Here is a 24,957-nt window from a genome sequence, read left to right on the forward strand (position 1 = left end):
CTCAGTTCCCTCAGCCACTCCTCATACGACCTGTTCTCCAGACCCTTCACCATCTTTCTTGCCCTTATTTGAATATTCTCTGGCACCTTCATGTCTTTCTTGTAGTGGGGAGCCCAAAACTGAACACAGCATTCAAGGTGCAGCCACAGCAGTGCCAAGTACTGGGGCACAATCACTTCCCTAGTCCTGCAGGCCACACTATTTCTGATACAATCCAAGATGCTATTGGCCTTCTTGGCCACCTCGGCACACTGCTGGCTCATATTCAGCTGTCTGTTGACCAACACCTCCAGTTCCCTTTCTGCTGGGCAGCTTTCCAGCCACTCCAAGCCTATAGCGTTGCATGGGGTTGTTGTGACCCAAGTGAAGGACTCGGAACTCAGCCTTGTTGAACCTCATAAAATTGGCCTTGGCCCATCAATCCAACTGGTCCAGATCCCTACATAGAGCCTTCCTGCCCTCAAGCAGATCAACGCTCCCACCCAGCTTGGTGTTGTCTGCAAACTTACTGGGGTGCACTTAATCCCCTCACCCAGTTCACTGATAAAGTTACTAAACAGAACTGATGTGTTGTATGGTCACCAACACTTAAGAACTAGATGGCATCAATTTGGCATAGTTACCTAAACATAAAGAATGTGGTAAGAATGCTCTTGCATAAAACACATACATAAAATCATGGTATTACATAAATTGATGCTATAGTCTTCTTTTACAGGTATTTTCAGCTATTACTAGAACCTCATAGTTATTCCTAGGGCAAACCTAACAGATACTCAACAGAAGTTCTGTGTGTCTTCAGAGACAAACAAGGGCATTACAAAAACAAGGCATAAAGAGGACAAAAGACTTTCTGTGATATTTTATTGGAAAGAATCTAAAAAACTCTTATTAAGTAAAAAGTGAAGCAAGTGGTAAAATCTTGGTCAGCAGTAAACTTAGTCTTTTTTTCTAATCTTGTCAGAAATAGTTCTTTTCCTGTCACTCTATTTCCTAATATTTTAATTGAGCTAGGAAATTAATAAAATTAGAATGGATTCTGTAGTGTGCAGGTATTTTAACAAAGACAGGAAAGGTCTCTTTTTTGAAGGTATTTGATAAATATGTACTTAAGTCAGTAAGAATTCTGCCTGAATACATTTCAGGACAACATTCTGGTCAGTTTAATACCAGCAGGATCGCCATTTACTCCATTACCCAGCTCCCTAATAACCACAGTGTGTTAGTTTTGAATTATTTATTTCCTTTAGAAAGTAATACACAGCTTTTTTGTTTTTGTTTTTGTCTAGAAACCAAAAAATAGATTTCTAGTTTTTTTTCTTAGCAGACAAGCCATTACATTATGATCCTCTGAAGGTGATAGGGATAGTAGTAGTCTGTATAAATGGAAAGTTATCAAATACTTAAGTAAGCCACATAAAATATCGCTAACCTATTTCAGGTAAAATAATATTAAACTTACTCTATGAGGCTTGCTAGTAAGATACTTTCTCTTATTAGTTAAGTATTAGACGTAACATTCTTACAAAGCAAAATAAAAGTCTTTCACAAGACAGTAATACTTACGTGCGTGGAACCACAGCAAGTATTACAGTGTGCTCTGATGGTTTTGTGGCACGAATAGACCTGAGGAAACAAAAATCTCTCAGTTCCATCACGTTTTCACAATGTTACTCTATCTTCACAGACAATATAAACAAAAAACAGCATTGAAAGACATCATTGAGACCAGAAGATAGGATATCATACTGCCAAAACCTACCTGTCCCCATGTAGACAACCCATTCCATTTTGCTACCGGATTTCTCAGATTTTGCTCAATGTGGTGAAGAGGCAAGAGCTCCAAAAACACATGGCATGAATGGCAGCTCTTCAAATCCACTCTTATAACCTATCAAAGGTTTGCCCTGTTTACTTAGCTTATTTGGGGCAGACTGCCCTGAATGTATAGGTTGAGAAAGGTCAGTCTTTACAATGCATTTTTAATACTAATTAGCCAAGTTAAAGAAGAATCTCCACCATCTTCTCGCATATTTACCATTGTCCTTCTAGATACTGTAAAATTTTTGTTAGAGTTTGGGAAGTGCTTTTGGAGCAAGCAAGTAAGAAAAGAGAGTATAGCAAATGTATACGACAGACTATCATTTACAAAATGCTGACTAAACAAAATGTTACCACTTTAAATATTATTGGGAAACTGAAAAAAATACGACCGACTATCAGAGTAACACTCTATTCACCTTCTACTGGCTAAAGATAACTTCTTTCAATCATGTCACGCTGTCCTGAATAAATAGTGTTTATATTTATGTGTTGGTCTTTTAGAAGAACTTCCACCTGCACAAGTACTTGATCTTTAAAATGCTCCTTTTCATAAATATGGCAAATTTGAGCCCACAATAGACTGATAAGCCTGGTATAGTGTATGGTACAAAATGTACACTTCAGCTGTAACAGCACATTTTAGCAAAGATTCCCATTACTAAGTGCTTGCAACCTTAGAGCTGCTAAGACAGAGTCACCTGGACCAGAAGAGTGATGTGAACTTTTGTGAAGAGCTGGCAGTGTCTGAAGCAGTAGAAAAACAAATGCATTCCTTTGAACCCCCACAGCTTCAGACTTTGCTGCAGCAGTAACCCAGGAAAGGAGCAGGCACAGACAGCAGGGAAGAATTTCACAACAGCTCTGGTTTATGCTCTGATATAAACCCATGACCTAAAGAGACAATTATACAATGCAGCCACATCAAAACTATTTTTCATATCATACTCCTCCTACACACATAGGCAAACCTCCTGGCCTCAGTCTCCAACTGCCATTTCACTATAGTTCTGGGTTTGCTTTTTTTTTTTTGTTTGTTTGTTTTTAAAATTAGAAGGTTTGGGTTTGTACAGTATATTCTGAAGTTCAAGGGAAGCATAAAATCTCCAGCATACCTGCAGATATCTTCTGCATCAAAATATCTCGAGTTCCTGTGATCTATAACAACTATTTCCTGGTGTTTATCAAGAAAACTATCAAGCGCTGACTCTGGAGTCCGGGCAATATTGCACCTGTATCCAGCTCTGTCACAAGCCCACCAGAAGCCATCGCTTTGGTTGTCTTCTTTTGCAAAGATCAGCAAAACCTGCAAAGCATGCAAAACAGCGGCACCACATTAAACATAAAAATAGTTCTCTGCATGGTGAAAATCTTACCAAACACTTCTGTTACATGAAAGATTGAGTCTGCTTCGAAAGCGGGAACGTTGAACTACAGACTGTAAAACAACTGATGCAGTAGCACAACTTTCTGATTAGATAGAGTGGTTATCAATAGATAAACAACAGTTAACTACATAGGACTGATATTTAGGACAAAACAGCTGCCAGATGATGAATTTCTTGTAATCATACTCAAATTCCATCAGCAGCCACCCAGAGTAGGTGAATAGATGTACAAACACCATTGCCACTCTCATCAGGCCATCCCACCTACAAACACTTTTAATTGTAATGAACTGTGTGAAATGCAACTGTCATTAATTATCACAGTTCAGGGACAAACAACTAACATAACAGTTTTATTCATTGTTCCTTCTCTAATGTACAACAAAATGGAGTTAAGCCATATTCTTTCAAAACTGAAAAGAAAAAGAGACGAGCAGGTGTGGACAGGGCTGAGTAGGGAAAAAATAAATTCAAACATCACAATTTTTACCCAATGAATTGTCCCTAATTATAGGTATATGAAGTAGTTTTGACAACGTAAACTGAACACCTAAGGAACTGCTCGCACAAGATCAGGTAGGATATGTGTTGAGGTGCTGTTCTAAAAATCAAAATGATGCTGTAGGAAGTCTGTTTCCTAACTGATGCACAGAATATAGGCTGAAAACAGCTGCATTTGTGTGCTTCTTTTGTTAAAGAAAGAGTGGGTTTAGGAGATAAGTTTTTTTTTAAATTCTTGCCCTAGAATACATATATCATCAGCATACAAATTACAGAGTGAGAAATACAAGCAGAGTATAATCTATGTATAAAGCAAAATTCTATTTATTTCACAAATAGAAGTCATCCTCTGACTTCACTGAAACCATCTGTTCGAGCAAAATATGCAAAATTTTGCCCCAAATGCCCATAAGAAAGGTCAATAACCTTTCATTCATGCTGCTGTGATGTCACCCTGTGAAATTCAACACCATCACTCTAGAAGCTCTAAAATGTGATGGTATCTTTTATCTTATCTTGATTTGTCTGGGTTGTTGAATTCTAAACAATAAACAAATCAATTAATGTTACAGTGGCAGGAGAACCAGTCAAGGCTTCATTAAAGAATGGAAGAAAATTATATGCTCAGAATTTCCATAAATATTAAGAAATAATTTAAGAACTTTGAATTTAACAGAAAGAGTATTTTTAATCACAGTTAACAATAAGAAGACACTTAACATCAAAGGTTGTCACTCTATCTAACTCCTGATTTTTTTCCAGCCATCGAAGCGTTGGAAAGCAGTGACATGGTTGAGCTGCAGACTTTGTCTAATACTTGGGGAAGGTCCCTTCTCTGATACAATTTCTGTTTGGTTCCAACTGCTGTTAGTTTTATTTTGTTCCTAGTCTGATCGGCACAATGCAGTCAGAAAACTTTTTTTAGGACACTTTTTTGGTATCTTCCTTCTCTCAGCATTCCCAGTTTGGAAATAAAGGATTGCAAAACACAATCATTTACCAGCTGTAAAATAATGGAGCTTAATTAAACCACCCAGTCTCCTATTGGTAGTTAATTATCAGTGTGTGAATCCTTCTGTGAATATTAACTTTAAAAGGTTTTTTAAAGAATTACTACCATGATTTCTCATAACATATATATGAAGCTTACTATAAACCATCAAAACATAATGCAACTAGAAGTATATTGCACAATAAGCTTTCAAAGTTGAGATAAAAATATAACAATCCATATAAACCACACTGTCAAGGAGAAGTGTGAATTCAATCTGTTTCTTAGCAAAAACCCCATGTAGCTATTTTTTGGTGTGTAACTTATCAGTGTTACTGTAAAAAAAAAATCTTTCTACTCAGCCTTGCCCTGGTTTAGGAGTGCTGTGGACTTCTCATGTGGAGACATTTCCATTTTTTTGGTGATGCATTGTAATTTTTACCTTCTTCCTAAGGATTTGCTTCAGACAACTATTGCACGTCTTGGTTCCCAGATTATCACACAAATACAGAAAACGGATAGAGATTTGCTTTAAAGAGCTCAAAATAAAATAAGAGGCAAAAGGGTACAAAATTGGACCAGATATGCAAGCTGCAGGTGGGGAGGGCATCTGGATGGTCGAAGCTGGCAGTTTTGCTTTGGACTCTTCCCCTTTTCCCTTAAGGTAGGCAGCACCTGGGTTATGATCTAGTACAAGCCAAACCAGATTTGTCCTCCAACACAGATGGTCGTAAAGTCTAGTGTGGAATCTATTAAATGGTTTACGGCAGGTCACTGTCACAAGTAAGGTCACCTCTTAGACAAAAAATACAGGCTATTTCCACGTTGGCACAGGTGTCCCTGTGCCAAATAAGAGCATAAAACATGCACAAGAATAAAACAAACATTACTAAGAAAAGCCTGGTGGCAACTGTTTTAACAAACTAAATTGACTTATTAGACAATTGTGAATACGATTAAGCACCCACAAATAGACATTTAAAATGTGATATGCAGTAGTGTCGTGGTTTTGTTAGTGAGGGGGGGCCTAAGGTGGTAGCTTCTGTAGGAAACTGCTAGAAGTCGCTCCCCTTTGTTCAGTGGACTCGTCTGGGCCTAGGGCAGACCTGCTGCTGGCCAAGGCCGAGCCGATCGGCAGCAGAATGTCCCGTGATAACGCCTCTGCGATAACGTATTTAAGAAGGGGAAAACAGAAAAAAAAAGAGAGAAGAGAAGATGTGAAGAAGCTGAGCGGGGGCAGAGGCGCAGAGGGGGAGGCGCAGGCCTCATGGGCCTTGCAGGCCTCACCCTCTGGCCTCTTGCCAGGCACCCGACTGGGCCCGACTCAGTCCAGCCCGGCTGCAAGAAGTGGAGAGGAGATGAGAAGTGAATAAGATGTAAAAAAGATCCTGAGAGACATCTACCAGCCTGTTGTGAGGAACGGCTGCAGACGCCAAGGTCAGTTCAAAAGGAGGGGGAGGAGTAATGCGGCTCCTGGCCAAGATTCCCCTGCAGCCTGTGGTGACGACCATGGTGGAGCAGGTTGTCCCCCTGCAGCCCATGGAGGTCCACGGAGGAGCAGAGATCCACTTGGAGCCCATGAAGGACCCTGTACCGGGGGAGGTGGATGCCTGAAGGCAGCTGTGGCCCGTGGAGGGCCCGCTGGGACAGCTGTTCTAGAGGGACTGCACCCGTGGAAGTGATGACCCACGCCGGAGCAGTTCCACGAAGGACTGTGGCCCGTGGGAGGGACCCCACGATGGAGCAGGGGAGGAATGTGAGGAGTTCTTCCCCCGACCATGAAGCAGTGGCGTAAAACATGTGATGAACTGACCACAACCCCCATTCCCTATTCCCCCCCGTGCCACTCGGGAGGGGAAGGTAGTAGAGATAATGTTAAGCTTGGGAAGAGGGAGGGGTGGAGGGAGGTTATCTTGTTCTCTGTCTCATTATCCTGCTGTTTGTAGTAATAAATGCATAGTTTTCTCCAAGTCGAGTCTGTTTTGCCCGTGACGGTAACTTTAAGGATTTTCTCCCTGTCCTTATCTCAAACCTCGAGCCGTTTTTCCTTATATTTTCTCTCCCTGTTCTCTTGGAGGGTGGGGGGAGTGAGAGAGAGACTGCGTAGTCTGGTCCTGATCGGGGCTGAACTACGACAAGTAGCTGTTTGCGCTACACAGAGAAACACATAACTCTGTTGTCAAGATGGAATCAAAGATTAACACACATTTTTAAAATGCGTGGATATGTGCAGTATTTGCCAAATTAGCTGAGGTAATGTTGCTTGTTCCACAAAGGAAGTGGGTTTACATAAAGTGTTTTTCCTTTACTGTAAATCAGTTAGTGTATTGTACTGTCTTTATGGAAAACTCTTCAGTTAATGGTTTTAATTAAGGTCTGCTTTCTGCCTTACTTAAGGCCTTCCATGGTAGCACCATAGATTCTCACTTGGGTAATGTAGGGACAAAATAACATCCATACCTGACAAGATACCAAGAATAATCTCAAACATTGTCACTGTTTAGCCCCACTCAGGACCAGGCTATGCAGTCTCTCTCTCACTCCCCCCACCCTCTGAGGAAACTGGGAGAGATAATACAAGGAAAAAGGCATGAGCTCTGAGACAAAGACAGGGAGAGATCCTTAAAGTTACCATTATGGGCAAAACAGACTCAACTTGGGGAAAACTATTTATTTATTATTAAAGCCAAAGCAAGATAATGAGACAGAGAACAAGATAACGTCCCCCCCACTCCTCCCTCTTCCCAAGCTTAACATTATCTCTACCTCCTTCCCCCCTGACCGGCACAGGGGGGAATAGGGAATGGGGGTTATGGTCAGTTCATCACTTTCCGCTTTACTCTGCTCCTCACATTCCTTCCCTGCTCCATCGTGGGGTCCCTCCCACGGGCTACAGTTCTTCATGAACTGCTCCGGCGTGGGTTGTTTTTTCCACAGGGTGCAGTCCCTCAGGAACTGGCTGCCCCAGCGTGAACTCTTCACAGGCCACAGCCTCCTTCAGGCACCCATCTGCCCTGGCATGGGGTCCTCCCCGGGCTGCAGGTGGATCTCTGCTCCTCCGTGGGCCTCCATGGGCTGCAGGGGCACAGCTGGCCTCACCATGGGCTGCACCATGGGCTGCAGGGGAATCTCTGCCAGGAGCAGCATTACTCCTCCCCCTCCTTCTTCTCTGAGCTTGGCATCTGCAGCCGTTCCTCTCACAAGAAATTCTTCACAATTAGCTCAGGCAGACACCTCTCAGGTGTCTTCACATCTCCTCTCCACTTTTCGCAGCCGGGCTGGGCCCAGTCAGGCCCAGTCGGCTGCCCGGTGGGAGGCCAGAGGGTGAGGGCTGCAAGGCCCACAAGGCTTGCGCCTCCCCCTCTTTTCAGCTTCAGCTTCTTCAAATTGTCTCTTTTTTTTTTTCTTTTTTTCTTTTTTTTTTTTTTTTTCTGTTTTCCCCTTCTTAAATACATTATTGCAGAGGTATTACCACTGAACATTCTGTCACCAGCTGGCTTGGCCCTGGCCAGCAGTGGGTCAGCCCTAGGCCTGGCTGAGTCCACTAGACAAAGGGAAAACAACTTCTAGCAGCTTCTTACAGAAGCTGTCACCACAGCCCCCACCCCTCACTAAATAAAAGCAAAACACACTTTTAAAAACAAAACAAAAAAAAGTACCACTTTCCCTTCTTGTATGAAAAATCTTCATTTATAATAGCTAACACTGGTACTATGATAATTTATCAAGTTCAGCTTCTACAAAGTAAAATCCTGACACAAGCATTGAGAGTATTTGTATTTGTTAAGTATCTTCTTCACCATCTTTCTGAAGATGATGACAGTCTGAAAAACATTTTTCTATGAAGAGTTTCACACTTTTATGTTGAAATTCCTTGCAAAACAGAAGACTCATCTACTACTGAAGGCACTGTTTCACAGTTGTCTTACAATATAAACAGTTTCATCACATAAATGATCATTAAGACTAAATGCCAAATATAGAAATAAAAATACAAAGCTTTATGATGCATATATACATTATTTATTTTCCTTGAGAACAGCATTTCTTTCACATGTAGGTTTTCCCTCTCGTAGCCAGATGTACCAAAAAAACCCCCAAACCAAACCCTAATTGGAAGAGGTGAGAGATGACTAAATGTCTCTGTGTTTTACAAAGTTAAGTGACCCCAAAATTTAATTCAAGTGAATGCTCTATCACCAGAGCAATGTTAAAGACTAAGGTGATATTATTTCCTATCATCTGAGAGCTCCAATGCACAGTATAAGCTAAAAAAAAAAAAAAATCACTTGGCATCTGTTAACTGGCACAGGAACAAAATGTACAGAAACAGAAGCAAGTATGAGTGAGAGCTTTTGCTCCTTAAGCTGAAGTTCAACCTGTCTTGTTGGAAGTGGTGTGATTTCTTGGACTCGTGACCTGTAAAAGCACAGTTCTCTGTCCTGTCATGCAAAACTCAGCAAAACCTGCCAAGTAGCTAAACTTTGTAATGGAGCTCTCTGCTGTGCTATATCAGAACTGAACGGTTTTCTACTTCCAGAGAGGCAGTTCTTTCCCCTGCTAATGCACATATGCACGCACTCCTATTGACAGGACATATAAAAGGAACAATTTGATATTGATGGAAACTTAAGCACCTTGTTTACCAATTTAATTTACTTGTAGATCTCTTCTCAAGCAATTAGATAAACCAAAACAATTACGCATCTCACAGTCCTTGCACACATAAAATGAAAACATTACACCTAACTGTAGGGGTTGAACCGTAATTTCTTCACCCATTAATGCTGAATTGACTCTATCAAGAAACTGAAAGAGCGTCTTACCTGAATTGGATCTTGTGTCAGTCTCATGGGCCCAATTTGTACTTCTGTAGTTGAAGCCTGCTAAAGAAGAGTAATAAATGTATTTTTTTCCAGGCTAGTTCTCAACAAGATAGCATTTTACGTGCAAGAATGAAAGATAAAAAAGAACCATGAAAGACTCTCAAAGGCAGGCAGGCATATGACTTAGCAGCCTTGATTTAGTTGCTTTCAAGTGTATATTTTACGAACATATTTTGCCAAACTACTAATGTTGTTTTATTTGCCTCTAAGTTAAAAACTGTAGAGTTTTAAATAAGGAAACAAGAAACATCACTTCCTTTCCCCTCTTTCCCCAACAGGGTAAGCTTGGTTACACAGAAGTACTTATATTTTCCTTCAGACTACAGAAAGCTATTTTTTTCTGGCCAAAAATTGCTTTATTCATTTGAATGTAATACGGAACTTGTATTAAAGGTGACATATGTTCAATAATAATTTTTAATGAATTTGGTTAGGAAAAAAGTTACTTTTCGGATAAGCGAACTTGTTTGCATTGCAGATTTAAAATTGTTTTCCAGAACCATAGCCTCTAGTTTGCAGGGAAAAACATTGCTACCATGTGAGCCATGACATTTTTAGAAGACATGAGAGCACATCATAATTTAAAGCTACTGCAAGAAAGCCAGCAGACATTGGCTGTGGCTGCTTTGTTGACGTGTTTCCTAGGAGTTGAACTACCTTAATACTTTTTGTGTCTTAATACATTTCAATACACTTCTCCTGTACACTACTGATTTGTTTCACTTCAGACCATTAGCTACAGAAGATTGTTAAGCAACGGAACAATACCTATGTACTCCCACAGATGCAAGTAGTCAAGGAAAAGAGTCTCTGAACCCTTAAAATATTGCTCCCTTCATGCGTATGGAGGATTATTTACAAGTTAGCAATCTCCAAAAGGGCAAATTCTCTGCTCTCCTGGTGCCAGTTACTCCAGGTGTAGGCGAGTTAAAGCGATTGTCCTGCAAGACACATGACTTGAACAAAACCCTAATTGTAGGCAGACTACAATTGTAGAACCATTTCCTGACACCCAGGAATTCTGGAGTCGTATTTCTGCAGCATTTTTCTCTGCAGTGCCTGTTAGTTTAAGTCTTTTGTCCAGGTATTACCTTATTCTTAAATTTAGTATTTTTTTTGAAGTAATGTGTATAAATACCCAAAATGCCTGAAGTTACTGGTATTCAACAGTTTTGCTTAGAAAATACAATACTGAAAATACAATACTGTGTTAAGTATTAACAGCCTTGCCTGCATGTGAGAGAATGGTATTATGTATAGCTACAACTACATGTTGGACTTTCATGGGCCACTGAGCATTGATTCTTCTCAGCCCAACAATGTATGTCAAGGTGGTAACAGGCAGTACTCCAAAGATTAAACTACAAAGCTTGCCACTGTTTCCTGAAGCAAAACCTGCCCCCAATATAAGTGTAGTTAACCTCTCCTTTTCTCACACAAAAGCTTAACTTCCCACTTGAGCTCCTGCCACAGCTGAATGTAACTTAATGCCAGAAAGTGTATCAGAATAGAAATTAAAGTTAGCACCCATTATCAACTAAGAGTTATGAGTAAGGTTAGAGAAAAACTCCCAACTCCTCTTTCCCCCCACCAAAAAAAGAAAGACAGCACATTCACACATATAGGAAACTCTTAAAATATTTTTTAATCATGATTCACCTTGATTTTGTTTTTAAGTAGTTTCATTAGACAAATCTGTAAGAATACACAACAGACTTGGGGCAGTATCAGTACAAAAACTTCTTTTTTTTACAATGCACAGCTCCAAGTGTCCCAGAATGTATTGATGAACAGTCGGGAATCCTTCACAAAAGACAGTTAGGACACAGATATTTATTTTATTATCCATTTATTAATGCTACCAGGGAACTGACATTGTAGATGAATACCTTCCACTTTTCAACTATTTCAGAGGACATCCAGCTTTAATCACTCTGTTTTGTCCAAGATGGAATAACTGTGTCTGAGACATAGATTGATGTAAGCAAGTCTATAAATGCCTTTACAGAAATTCCTTTATAGGGTAGCCACTTCTCTTAGCCTGAGTATTTTAAAACAACAACAACAAAAATTTAATATAACTGTGACTCAGGGTCTCTCTCCCTGCTGCTTCTGTGTCAGCCTTATGAATAGAAAACATCTGAATAGAGGGACCTGAAAATCAAAGTCTTTCTTTTCCCCTTACTCCCAGTTTCAGGTTTTTCCTCCCTTTGCTAACAGTAGGAAAGCTTCATGAGGATTAGAAAACATGAGTACCTCGATGTAGGTGAACTTGTTCCTGTCCTGCTCTGTGCAGACGTGATAGGGTCAGAACCACACAGGGGTGCAGAAAAGGTGCTGCTATATATGAAGATTGCCATGTATAACCTGTAGTCCCTAAGCTGTTCAACTTCACTACTTATACTATGCATGGAAACAGATGGGACCCTCAAACTAAGACTGGTAATGCACCTGAATATAGGAAGGGTTAATAAGCCTTCTCATCAGATACAGAAAAAAGTGTGTCTGGAATCCACCTTCTTGGATTTTGAGTTCTGAGTTTTGTTTCACAAGCTGAATCAGCCCCTTAGATCTTGCTCTGGGTACAACTGACTGTCTCACTTTTCTCTTTCAATACACAGCTGGAGGAGGTAGCAAGAATAATGACATGGCCTTCAGAAATGTCCTCTGGATCTCTTCTCAGCCTGAAGGAACTAATTCCATGTCTTCCTAATTCCCAGAAAAATCTGACCATGTGGATGCTGTGTATTAGTAATACTACAACCATACCTCTGCTCATTTCCTGACACAAGTGAATATCTCATTGCTGATGATTTACATTTTAAATAAATCTCATTATTTTATTGACTGTCAGGAAGGACTGCTAATAGATCGGCAACATAAATCAATTAGTACAGTAGCTCATGACAAACTTTTCTAGTAAAACATGTAAAGACAAGCCTGGTTCCAAAGAAGTCAGTGAGAAAATCCCTTATTTCAGTGAGCAGAGGAACAGACACAGGGTTGGAAGCAAAGAAATCATAAATAAACTAACCATCTGGGAATAATAAAAACTTAAAAACAGTGAAGAAATTTTTGTTTTAACATTTTAAACTGTTCAGTATTATTTCCAGTATCATTCTAACCTCCTAGGCAATCCCCACATGAATCAACTATTAATAAAACAATTAAAGACAAAGTCAGTAGTACTTTCTTATATTCCGTGTTTTTATGTAAATAAGTGATCATTGATTATCTTACTACCATAGCAGTACCATTAAGAAAAATGTACTTACAATTTTATTCAAGTTCCACCCTTTTTAAATGACCAGTGCAAAGATCTTTACCCCCCAATATGCCTGCAAACTTACAGCCCCTGCAGTTTATGACTAATTAGTACAGCAAAATCTTGAATAACTTCTCATTGACCCAGAGAAACAACAGCAACTAGAGCCAACCAAGCAGTCCACACTGTTGGTGAGGGTTGGCACCTCAGCCCATCCTTTGGCTATTACCATTTCCATATTTGATTATACCACTATTTTCAACATCAAATGCCCTCCTTTTTTTTTTTTTTCCTGGCCAAACAGCAGTCCTGAAAAGAGTTACAATCACATGTGACCTTAACACTGGTTTTAGCCTTGTTTGAATTATCATAGAATCATAGAATCATAGAATGGTTAGGGTTGGAAGGGACCTTCAAAGGTCATCTAGTCCAACACCCCTGCAAGAAGCAGGGACATCCCCGACTAGATCAGGTTGCTCAGAGCCTCATCCAGCCTGGCCTTGAACGTTTCCAGGGATGGGGCTTTCACCGCCTTTCTGGGCAACCTGTTCCAGTGTTCTATAACTCGCATCGTAAAAAATTTTTTCCTAATTTCCAATCTAAATCTGCCCCCCTCTATTTTAAAACCATTACCCCTCATCCTATTGCAACAGGCCCTACTAAACAGCCTTTCCCCATCTTTCTTGTAGGCCCCCTTGAGGTACTGGAAGACCGCTATCAGGTCTCCCCTGAGCCTCCTCTTCTCCAGGCTGAACAGCCCCAACTCTCTCAGCCTGTCCTCATAAGAGAGGTGCTCCAGCCTTTTTATCATCTTTGTGGCCCTCCTCTGGACCTTCTCCAACTGGTCCATGTCCTTGTGCTGGGGGCTCCAGAACTGGACACAGTACTCTAGGTGGGGTCTCACCAGGGCAGAGTAGAGGGGGAGAATCCCCTCCCTCGACCTGCTGGCCACGCTCCTCTTGATGCAGCCCAGGATGCGATTGGCCTTCTGGGCCGCAAGGGCACATTGCCTGCTCATGTTAAGCTTCTCACCCACCAGCACTCCTAAGTCCTTCTCCTCAGGGCTGCTCTCAATCCATTCCCCGCCCAGCCTGTATTTGTGCCTGGGATTGCCATGACCCAGGTGCAGGACCTTGCACTTGGCTTGGTTGAACTTCATGAGTTTGGCACGGGCCCACCTCTCCAGCCTGTCAAGGTGCCTCTGGATGGCATCCCTCCCTTCCAGCGTGTTAACGGTACCACACAACTCGGTGTCATCGGCGAACTTGCTGAGGGTGCGCTCTATCCCACTGTCCATGTCGCTGACAAAGATGTTGAAGAGGGCTGGACCCAGCACGGACACCTGAGGGATGCCACTCGTGACCAGTCTCCACATGGACATCGAGCCGTTGACCACCACTCTCTGAGTGCAGCCATCCAGCCAACTCCTTATCCACCGAGTGGTCCGTCCATCAAACCCATGTCTCTCTAGTTTACAGAGAAGGATGTCATGCGGGACAGTGTCAAAAGCTTTGCACAAGTCCAGGTAGATGATGTCAGTTGCTCGTCCCTTGTCCATCGATGCCATCACCCCGTCATAGAAGGCCACCAAATTGGTCAGGCACGATCTGCCCTTGGTGAAGCCATGTTGGCTGTCACCAACCACCTCCTTGCTCTCCATGTGCCTTAGCATGGTTTCCAGGAGAATCTGCTCCATGACCTTGCCAGGCACAGAGGTGAGGCTGACCGGCCTGTAGTTACCTGGGTCTTCCTTATTCCCCTTTTTAAAAATTGGGGTTATGTTCCCTCTCTTCCAATCATCGGGGACCTCACCAGACCACCACAACTTCTCAAATACGATAGCCAGTGGCTTGGCAACTTCATCCGCCAGTTCGCTCAGGACCCACGGATGGATCTCATCAGGTCCCATGGACTTGTGCACCTTTAGGTTCCTCAGATGATCCTGAACCTGCTCTTTGAGTACAATGGGTGTTTCTTCATCCTTGCAGTCCCTGCTTGCACCTTCTACAGCTTGGGTGGTGGGACAGGAACTCTTGTTGGTGAAGACTGCGGCAAAAAAGTCATTGAGAACCTCAGCCTTCTCCATGTCCTGGGTAACCAGGACACCAGTTTCCTTCCGGAGGGGGCCTACATTTTCCCTGGACTTTCTTTTGTCCCCTATGTACCTATAAAAGCTCTTCTTGTAGCATTTTATATCCCTGGCCAGATTCAGTTCTGCCAGGGCTTTGGCCATCCTTACCTTATCCCTGGCCACTCGCACAGCCTCTTTGTAATCCTCCCAGGCTACCTGTCCCCGCTTTCACCCTCTATAGGCTTCCTTTTTTACTTTTAGTTGGTCTAGGAGCTCCTTGCTCATCCACGCTGGCCTCCTGGCCTTTTTGCCCAACTTATTTTTCATCGGGATGCACCTCTGCTGAGCTTGGAGGAGGTGCTCCTCCTTCCCTTAAGAGACACAAGGCCACAGCTGTTCTCCAGCATCCCTGGCCTGGAGCTGGTGTCTCCTCCTCTTTGTGCTACAACACACCTGACCAGAGTGTCCAGCTCCAATTCTACTGTTCAGCAGTGTTACACTACTCTCTTCTTCCCCTTCTTTTCTTTGTTTTGTCTTTCTTAGGAGAACTATATGTCCATCTTCCTCCTCTTCTTTTACTTTTTTATCACTTCTGGTCCATTCCACTCTCATCCACTGGCATTTTTCTATAGTTTAACACTTGGCCACTCTTTCTCTGTTTAAAGTCTCTCCATGCTTCTTTTCTAGCTTCAACTGTTAAAGGGAATATCACTTGACCTGCCCAGCAATTTATTTGTATTAAAGAAGGAACAGATTTACAGAAGAAAAATGAAGAGCTCTTTTCACAAAGATGACACCTCTGACTGAAGTAGCCCCTAAGTGATAAGCTGAGAAAGGCTGGGAGAATATATGGGATAGATCACTACACACTTCTCCTGCTGGAAACTTGGTACTGAGCTAGATAGCTTTTGGTCTGACCTCCATGGCTTCTCCAGACACCACCCTTCCCTGATCAATTCATTTGACCAGCTGTCTCAGTTTGTCCTCTCCATCCACTAATACAGTTACTTTCCCAGGTCTCTCATGGACTACCGGTCTCTGTCACCTCTGTTGTCAAGTTCATATTTTTTATTCTCCCCTTGCTGTGACTTCCAGTTGATTTGTGCTTCTGCTTTCCCACCTGCTGATACCATACATTTCCCTTACTCCCGCTAGAGGGCTGCCAACTTTGCTTCAGAAGCCGCTCCCCTCACGCCAGCCAGTCGCTACCTTTTCAAGGAGGAGCATTAAATAGTAGGATAGCTCAACCTCAAGGTTAATGTAAGATCATGCTATTTTATTAACTGAAAATAATTATCAAACACACACACCATTTAGAAGAAATAAGGTTTCATTGTTGTTGACTTAGCCACTGCAAACTCTGCAAGCATCCATAATAGAAGCCTGACCCATCAAATCATAGAATCGTAGAATAGTTCGTCTTGGAAGGGAACTTTAAAAGTAATCTAGTTTACATCCCCCTGCAAGAAGCAGGGACATCTTCAACTAGATGAGGTTGCTTAGAGCCCCAACCAGCCTGACCTTGAATGTTTCCAGGGATGGGACATCTATCACCTCTCTGGGTAACCTGTTCCAGTGTTCCACCACCCTCATTGTAAAAAAATTCTTCCTTATATCCAGTATAAATCTACCTCCTTCTAGTCTAAAACCATTACACCTTGTCCCACCACAACAAGCCCTGCTAAAGAATTTCTCCCAATCTTTCTTATAAGCTCTCTTTAGGTACTGGAAGGCCACCATAATGTCTCCCTGGAGCCTTCTCTTCTCCAGGCTGAACAGCCCCAACTCTCTCAGCCTGTCCTCACAGGAGAGGTGCTCTGTCCCTCTGACTATCTTCATGGCCCTCCTCTGGACCTGCTCCAATAGGTCCATGTCCTTCTTAGGCTGGGGGGATCCAGAGCTGGATGCAGTACTCCAGGTGAGGTCTCATGAGAGCAGAGTAGAGGGGCAGAATCACCTCCCTCGACCTGCTGACCACACTTCTTTTGATGCAGACCAGGATGTGCTTGACCTTCTGGGCTGCAAGCCCAACATTGCTGGCTCATGTTGAGCTTTTCATCAACCATGAGTGCATTATCATAATAGGAAGTAGAACAATCAAATAGAAAAGAGACTAGTTTGGCTATCATTTTGTAAAATTTGACATATAAACTACCGTTGTTGATGAGTCCTCAATTCTGCTTGCAGCAGCAGCTTCTTTGACACCTATCAAAGGAAGGTAGGCTACAAAAAACCCACAATGCATAAAGAGTAGTCCATGTCCCTTTTATTCCTATAATTCACAGACTAAGGCTTCCAACACAATCTGGAAGCAATCCTGCAGGTTTGTACATACAGTTTCTCCCCACACACATTTTTCTTACATTAGTTCAAGGCTCATGATCTGCACATTGGTCCTACTAACACCAGTACCATGATCCTGGTTCTTGATGTTATCACAATATAGTTTTGGTATCCAAGTTACAGTTGGTTGAATACAGTTTATTAGGATGACCCTTAATAAAAACCCACAAATCTCTCGGGAGATTTCTAAATACATTCCCATGTCCTTTTTAGAAACTCTGTGAGGAGTAACCAAAAATTGGTCAGACGAGACAATCTTGGCCCAACATCCTGTCTCCTGAAGTGGCCAATAGCAGACGATAAACTGAAAAACGCAAAACCAGAGCAAGCACAGAGTGACACTGTCCCCGATACCACCTAAGCTCGATGCTGATAGCTTAGCTTACGCTTTCCTTACAGAAAAAGACACTCTGACTCTTCCCCAGCACATCATATTATCCAATTACCTACCACATCTACTTGTGCCATGTTTTATCTCTAAACATAGTGTCTGGCCCAGTATGGAAAGAGAATGCAGTTTCTAGGTCATCTTTGATACCTTCTATGGAAGACTAACCTGTCATTATTAGATTTTCACTCCTCTGACATTGAGATCAGTTTAAAGGACAGGTGACACACCTTACTTAGTAGTTAAGCAATTTCAGATTTATGTTCGTTGTGAACTCCTGGGTCAAGATACCAACTTGGGTCCTGGCAATCTTTCCTTCTCCTTCACCACCTCATTACAGCAGAGCAATGAATGGCCCACATCCCTAGATCTACTACTCACATGTCTCTTCTTCAAGAGCAGAGTGAGCAGAGAGGTGGCTTGGATGACTTGTTTGCTACTCACATTTCTTAAGAAGGGCACACTCTCAAAAGATATAGTTATAATTATCAATGTACTCACTGTCAGTGATGTTTTTATGCCAGTGACATTAAAAAAAATTAAGTATAACAAAAATGTTATAAATTAATTTAAAGAGGTAAAATACACGTCCAGGAAGACATCAAATTATAGAATGCTGCATCACAGTCTGATGCAAAATACTTTTATTTGGAGAAACTATATCTTCGACACATCCTGTCTTTCTCACTCTAAATTCAGTTTTTACTGTAAGGAAAAAAATATTCCTTAATGGGCTTTCTGGTTTATGTTTTACATGCAAGTCTACAGAAACAAGAAAAATACAGCACAATTGGCATATTTCCTACTTTTTGATTGGAAAGCTAAGTATTTATTCCTCTTTTTACTAAGCTACTCTTACGTATTGCAGGTTCCTTATTCTTGTGTTTAAGTAGAAGTTTAGAGGTATGCTTGCTTAGAATTGGCTGGATTTCTATACAATAGCAATACAAAATTTGAGACACCAGATCAGCTATGACAAGGTATCTTTTCAAGATAACAGCTTCTTATCCACAGATTCTGTTAATTTGTTCAAAAAGGGAAAAAAACCCAAAACAAAACAAAAAACCCCACCAAACATCCAAAAAGCAAAAAACCACCCTGCAGCATTTTTTCCTAATTAGGGTGTTAAGTCATGGCAAAAATCTAACTCATTGATCTCCCATAGTATTTTGACTAGGTATTCAAGCTCACAGAGCTGCAGGACACACAAATTAAAAGCATACTTTTATCCACTGACTATCTACTGTGCCTCAAGATCTACAGCATTAGGGAACTTCCTTCCCTTGCCCCAGATACTCAAAACCTGAATAGGAAGAAGAGCCTGACTAATGTCTAGAGATGCTCAGCAAAACACTAAAGAGTAAAGAATCACAAAACTGTTGGCTTGAAGGTACTGCTGAAGGTCATCTAGTCCCTCCAAGTCATGCTACCACAATGCTAGATCAGGGCAACCACGCCTTTGCTTAGGTCTTTTCAGCATGGTTGCTGCTCAGGCAGTCACCTTCCAGCCTGTACTGACAAGAAAGGAATTAAAATCTTTAGTCTAGCCAAGTGCTTTAACTTCTGAACTACTGTGTAAAAGAAATACCTGCCATCATAATGTAGCCCTGTTTTATTTCACTCCTTTCCCCTATCTATAATATTAAGTACGTTCAGACCAAATTGTCACATTTTCTCTAGAAAACATGGAAACAAATTTAGCTTTAAAATGCTTTTAAAAAGGATCATTGAATAGACACTATGGACTCCTCCAGAGACATGAAACTTAAGTAACTGTCAGTATAACTGTTGTGGCAAGCTCAAATATGATGGCTTCTTTGAGAAAAATATATGTCCACATCTTAATCCAGTGGCGCACAGATAATAGAGACAGACTCCTGCCACAAGCAGCAACCTTTTTAGACTTATGGAAAGAAAACAAATTACAGAATGCAGTCCCCAATGACACTGGGTTTATTTTGAATATTGACTCTGTCAACAGTAGTTTCTCTGGAAGTGTATTTTTTTTTTGTTAGCACACACATTTCACTTCACTAAGTACTCACAGATAAGTTATATTTGTGTTCATGCAGTGTGAAGAGATGTGAGGAAAACAAACTTTTCCAAACATCTGTCAAAGTAAGCAGGATCTGCCCAAGACTTGTGAATCTGAACATGTTGAGACCTCTTTCTGTAAACCCAGTTGTCATTACTGTCCATTTTCAACTTTATAAGAGGACGAGTCACACACATTACTTGGAGTAACCAGGCAAATCTCCTTACATCAATCTTAGGGAAAAACACAGCAACTAAGTCTGAAATGTTTCAGAAATACACACACTGTTTTTTTAGGAGAAAGCAAAATCCAAAACTACAGACACAGAAAGATTTAAAGGCCTTTTGCTCTTGCCCAAGACAAGATAATGGACTGGCAGACCTATGGTTCAATACAGTAGATAAATTCTTGGGCATGGCTATTAAAATTGATACAAAATATATGAAGTGAGTTTCAGTATTGGAAGATTTAGGTAATACGATCATGTAAGTATGAATGGAAACAGCTAGAACATCAATTTGCAGCAAGCTGCTAGCTAAGTAATCCTGATCTTCTATCAGCTCTTGGTCTAGGTGAATATTCATAACTAATGAAGTATACTGTTAGTCTGCTGTCAAACAATTATTTTAAAATGTTACATTAACTTTGCCTCCCAAACACTCACTAAGAAAAAACATCTGGATGCTATCTGTGTACACCTGATGGGCTTCCTGGTCAGTATTTGCTCTAGAGACTGTTCCGTTCCTTCCACCTCACATGGAAGGTGCTGCCACAACAAATTTCAAGTCCCACTTCTGTGCTGGATTGTAGGGAGCATACATCCAGGGCTCTATCACATGAGTAACAGTTTGCTGGAAGACATTTATCGTATTTGAAATTCCTCCTGGAAATTAGCAAAGGAAGAAGTTAAATATTCTAATATGCAAATATTCAGAGTTTTCCACAAGTCTACTTCTACTAGAAAAGGGCAATTTTTCTCCTTTCTCTTCATTCAATGTATTGCTGGCTTTGGCTGGTGCTTGTTGGAGACTTATTTTAGTTCAGGGAGATTTTGACAAGAAAAAAAGTATGTTCTCAAATAATTTAACATTGCTGTTACAGTAGTAGATGATCTACCTGATTTCTGTCTGAAAGAAAAAAAATTTAGTTGTCTTGTCCACTGTTTATCTAACATAAGCTACAGTGTTTTACTGAAAGTGAACAAATCAAGACTCAGCTGAATTCACAGGTTTTCTCTTGCCTTCAAAACCACTAAGATGATGCCCTCAATAATCTAAGAGCTGTTGGAAGTAGCACCTCAAATACTGATTTGCAAGTGCACACACAGGTATTATGGACTCTACTCCAAGGGTTAAGAGGAAGACAATTTTTTGACCCAAGATATGCACTTTTTTTTAGTCTACTATTTCTCCCACACTATTCAATATAGATATTACTAGCTATCAATATCAACCTTAAGCTGGAGTGGTTGGCAGGCTTCTTCAGAGGTGCATGATGGATGCCACCATCAGAGCTCTGGCTTAGTATCACCTCCTCTTATGTCTTATCCCAGGTGTGCATTGCCGGAAATATTTTCTTCCAGAGGTCTATTTATGTCTTATTTTGTCAGCTACAGTAAGGCATCTACATATTATCTCAGACTAAAATCAATACTGTATTCCTCTTGCTGGAAAACAGGAAACAACAACAACAAAATACCCAGAACAAAGATGTTCAGATGAGTGCTAGTCATTTCTTGAAGTTTCATGAATTGTCTTTCACTTAGAAAAAAACTCAGCTGTGAACTTTGGTCTACATTTTACAAAAAATAACAAAAAAAAAAAGCTCTAGTAAAAGTTCTAATAAAGAACATTCCTCACTTTCTTCAAAGACATAATGTTCTCTCTCCCCTGCTTCGCAGTTCTTCTGTCTTGATTGTTCAAGTCTGAGGAGAGGCAGCTGAAGCCAACTAGATTGATTAAAGTTTTAGCATCCACAAGATATGCCTTAGAATTACACTTAGAAACTCTATTAAAAACAAATAAACAAAATCCAACAACTCCAAGTTGCAAATAGAAAGTAAAACCACCAACAAAACAAAAATTAAATCTTTTGAAACTTTCAGGGTAACAGATATATGTATGAACTTTTTCCATTACAATCTAATAATGACTTTAAAATCCAAAACCAGCATTAAAATATATTATAAAATGAACTGTTTTGCCATTGATCCTTTTATCAGAAACATACAGACAGGGGAATCATTCCCAGAGCAGACCATAGCATCTCAAGTACCAAGAGTGATGCTGACTCCAGTAACAAAGCTTCCAGCTCAACACCACTTGTTATTGTGCAGCTACAAATTATCAACATGAAAGTCTGTGCAATGTCTCACACTAAAAATTATACAGACAACAAAAATGAAAGCCAAATTCTCATCATACTAAACAACTTGGTGGCTCTCATGCTGACTGAATAATTCATTATCACATTTAATTCAGTTTAAGTCTCTATGTTAATTTTGACAAAGCTGCTGCAGATAGTCCAGACAGCAGCAGTAAAGTGTGATTGTAAGAGTTCAATGCTGGCATCTGAATATCACCTTCTGGGATGTGCACTGTGCCTTGCCCACTGGTGTGTCGTCTAACTGAGCCACATGGATGTTACCCAAACCCAGCATTTTTACCCTCTGTATTTTGTCATTCAAGACTAAAGTGTTTATGAAGCTTGTCTTAGCTATCTAGGTTCTAAATCTCAGAGGCAAAGATCAGTTCTTACTTTTATAAAACCTTGTATAATGGGGCACATGGGCTGACTGATTCTATAAGCCCTACCCAAGTACAGATGAAGAGTGAGGAAGAGTAGTAGTACTTATACACAGTGAGTATAGTAGCATGCATTAAGTGGTCAGAGGAAGGGAAAGCTCTGACCCAGAGGAACAGAGTAGTGAGTGTTAGATGTACCTGAAGTATTAATACCTTGCAAAAGTAAAAATTGCCCTAGCAAACCTGTAAACTTATTAACCAGTCTTAAAAATTTGAATAAAATCATATTAATTTCACTGGCCTTACTCTACTTATGCAAATGCTGGTAGGATCAGCATCTTATGTTAGCATTTGACTTTTGCATACATCTCCAATCCAAATATGCTCTGCAAAAGTATGGAAAGAAGGCATTACATAGTTCTTCAGCTGGCCTGCTGCACCAGAGCACATTATTACTTACGCAATAAGCAAGAAGCATTTTTGTATTACTCATCACTATTTCTACAGTATGAGGGAAATCATTAAAAGCTTTCTGGAAAAAGACTATTTTGGGACATTTTGTTCCAGTAATAGCAAGGAGAAGCACAATCAAACTTGTCACTTTCCAGACCCAGCATTATGAGAGTCATGACAATGATCTACAGAGAGTTCTTACTGCGACTACATTTTTTATATACTGGCACCTATTTGAAGAAAATACAGTAATTTTAGTCCACCATTAGGATTGTCCATCTCTAGGGTGTATTACGCATCTGTCAACTGCCAACTAAATACTGAGTGGATAAAAAAATTACACTCTTATATACTCCACAGATAGTGAAACATAACTCTTTTGCAAATGTCTCAGCAGCCAACCTCTCATGGCTTCTGCACGTGGACTGTATGAACTTCTGCACTCAAGAATTAAAAGCAGAAGTTCTGCCACACTTTCTCTCGCTAAAAAATAGTTACAGCTGCCCATTTTCAATGCATCTTATATTGCGGAAGGTAAATTCTGTACACCAGAGCCTGAATTCAGCAATCAGTTTAATTTTGTTTTATGAGCGATATCACTGGAGACAAAAAAGGCTTCTTGTACAATTAAAGGTAGCATGGCCCAAATGCTCAGCATTTTTCAGAATTAAGCAACTATTAAGAAACAGGAACTATATACATATCATGAACTGTAGGAGAATATTAATCTCCTCTCCAAGAAATCACATGGACGTTTCAAAGCCTGACACTTTCTAATCATCTTTATCTATAAATACTGTCTCTGAAAGTCATAAAAGATTTTAGTTTGAATTCACTGAAAAATCTTTTACCAAAAAAAACTTTTATAAGGCACAATCTCTTCATTTTAGTGGATTAGACTCAAGTACCAAATACAGCTCCACTGCAGAACTGCTTATGCATGAATTATTCACAATCTAACACTACAGTCCATGAGATTACAACAGAAAAATATATTGCCAGAGTTCTCTGTTGTATATCTCCCTTTATATCTCTTTATTTTACAACTGTCTTTGGATGAGCTCTGCACAGAAACACATCGTATTTCCTCTTAACATTGTACTTACTCACAAGTGCATATCACAATATAGAATGTAGTAACTTCTATAAATTTATGGCTGAGTCACAGTCAGTTTTCAAAGAAGTTGAGAAGCATTTTATTAACATAAGCTGAGGGAAATGACCTGCCAAGAGAGCAGGGGAAGTAATCTGGGCAATCATAGGCCCATCATATTGGCACTCCTGCTAATCTGTGCCAGAATTGTATGGAAGAATAAAGGCATTGAGGTATATTGAAAAGAAGATGCAATTCAGTATCATTTTACCAAACTTGCTGGGTCACGCTAGTATAAGCACTGATAAAAACATACAAAATAATAAAAGTGACTTTTTAGAGAAAGGAAACTTAATAAATCTGTCCTGTTCAAAACCGCTGAAAGGCACTTGTCAGAACGTCAAAGGCAAAGCTATTTAAAAAGTTACAGAAAATGGAGTGACTAAAAGAACTGTAAGGTAGATAGGGTAGCACAGAACCTCAAGGACAGGAGTTGTAGAAATGGGCTGAAATTGAAATATGAAGTGCCATACCATGCACTTATATATGTTGCTATGTGTTAGAAGCTTCTTAGCTGAATACAACAAAAAAGCAGAAATGACAGCTTAGGACTCTCGTCAGTAAAGTTAGAGAGGACTAGAAATAAAATTTTTTAAGGCTTGATGAAATTAAAACAGTTATAGAAGGTGGCTTCCTACAATTGCAGGGGCCAGCTCTCTGAGTCAAGAGTCCTTTCCCAAAATTGCATTTTCCTTCATACAGCAAGTTACGATTAAACTTTAAATGCTTCCCCAAGAGTGAATAAGAAACATTAGGCTTGGGGGTTATCCTAACAAAATACATTTGTAATGAAATGTCTGTAATTGTTATGGTCATTGAACATAAAAAAGCCCATTTCTGGGCACACTTAAAACAGTCTGACTAGCTTACTGGTCACATCTGCAGAAACCTTGTGATGAAGTGATAAGGCAGTATGGA

At 40.5% G+C, this 24,957-nt stretch overlaps 1 protein-coding gene across 1 annotated transcript in view; it reads right to left on the reverse strand.

Annotated features, from left to right (window-relative positions):
• The window catches only part of PDE8B (phosphodiesterase 8B), a 76,832-nt gene that overhangs the window by 35,803 nt on the left and 16,072 nt on the right, over window positions 1-24,957 (reverse strand). The window contains exons 2-4 of the mRNA XM_086770562.1: window positions 9,528-9,587; window positions 2,937-3,127; window positions 1,567-1,626 (exon numbers count right to left, since the gene is read on the reverse strand). Of these exons, the coding sequence (XP_086626688.1) occupies window positions 1,567-1,626; window positions 2,937-3,127; window positions 9,528-9,587 (311 nt within the window). The remainder of the gene's footprint in view (window positions 1-1,566; window positions 1,627-2,936; window positions 3,128-9,527; window positions 9,588-24,957) is intronic.

Source organism: Chlamydotis macqueenii, chromosome Z (genome assembly GCF_036417535.1).
Source record: "Chlamydotis macqueenii isolate bChlMac1 chromosome Z, bChlMac1.mat, whole genome shotgun sequence".
In the NCBI taxonomy this organism is placed as follows: domain Eukaryota; kingdom Metazoa; phylum Chordata; class Aves; order Otidiformes; family Otididae; genus Chlamydotis; species Chlamydotis macqueenii.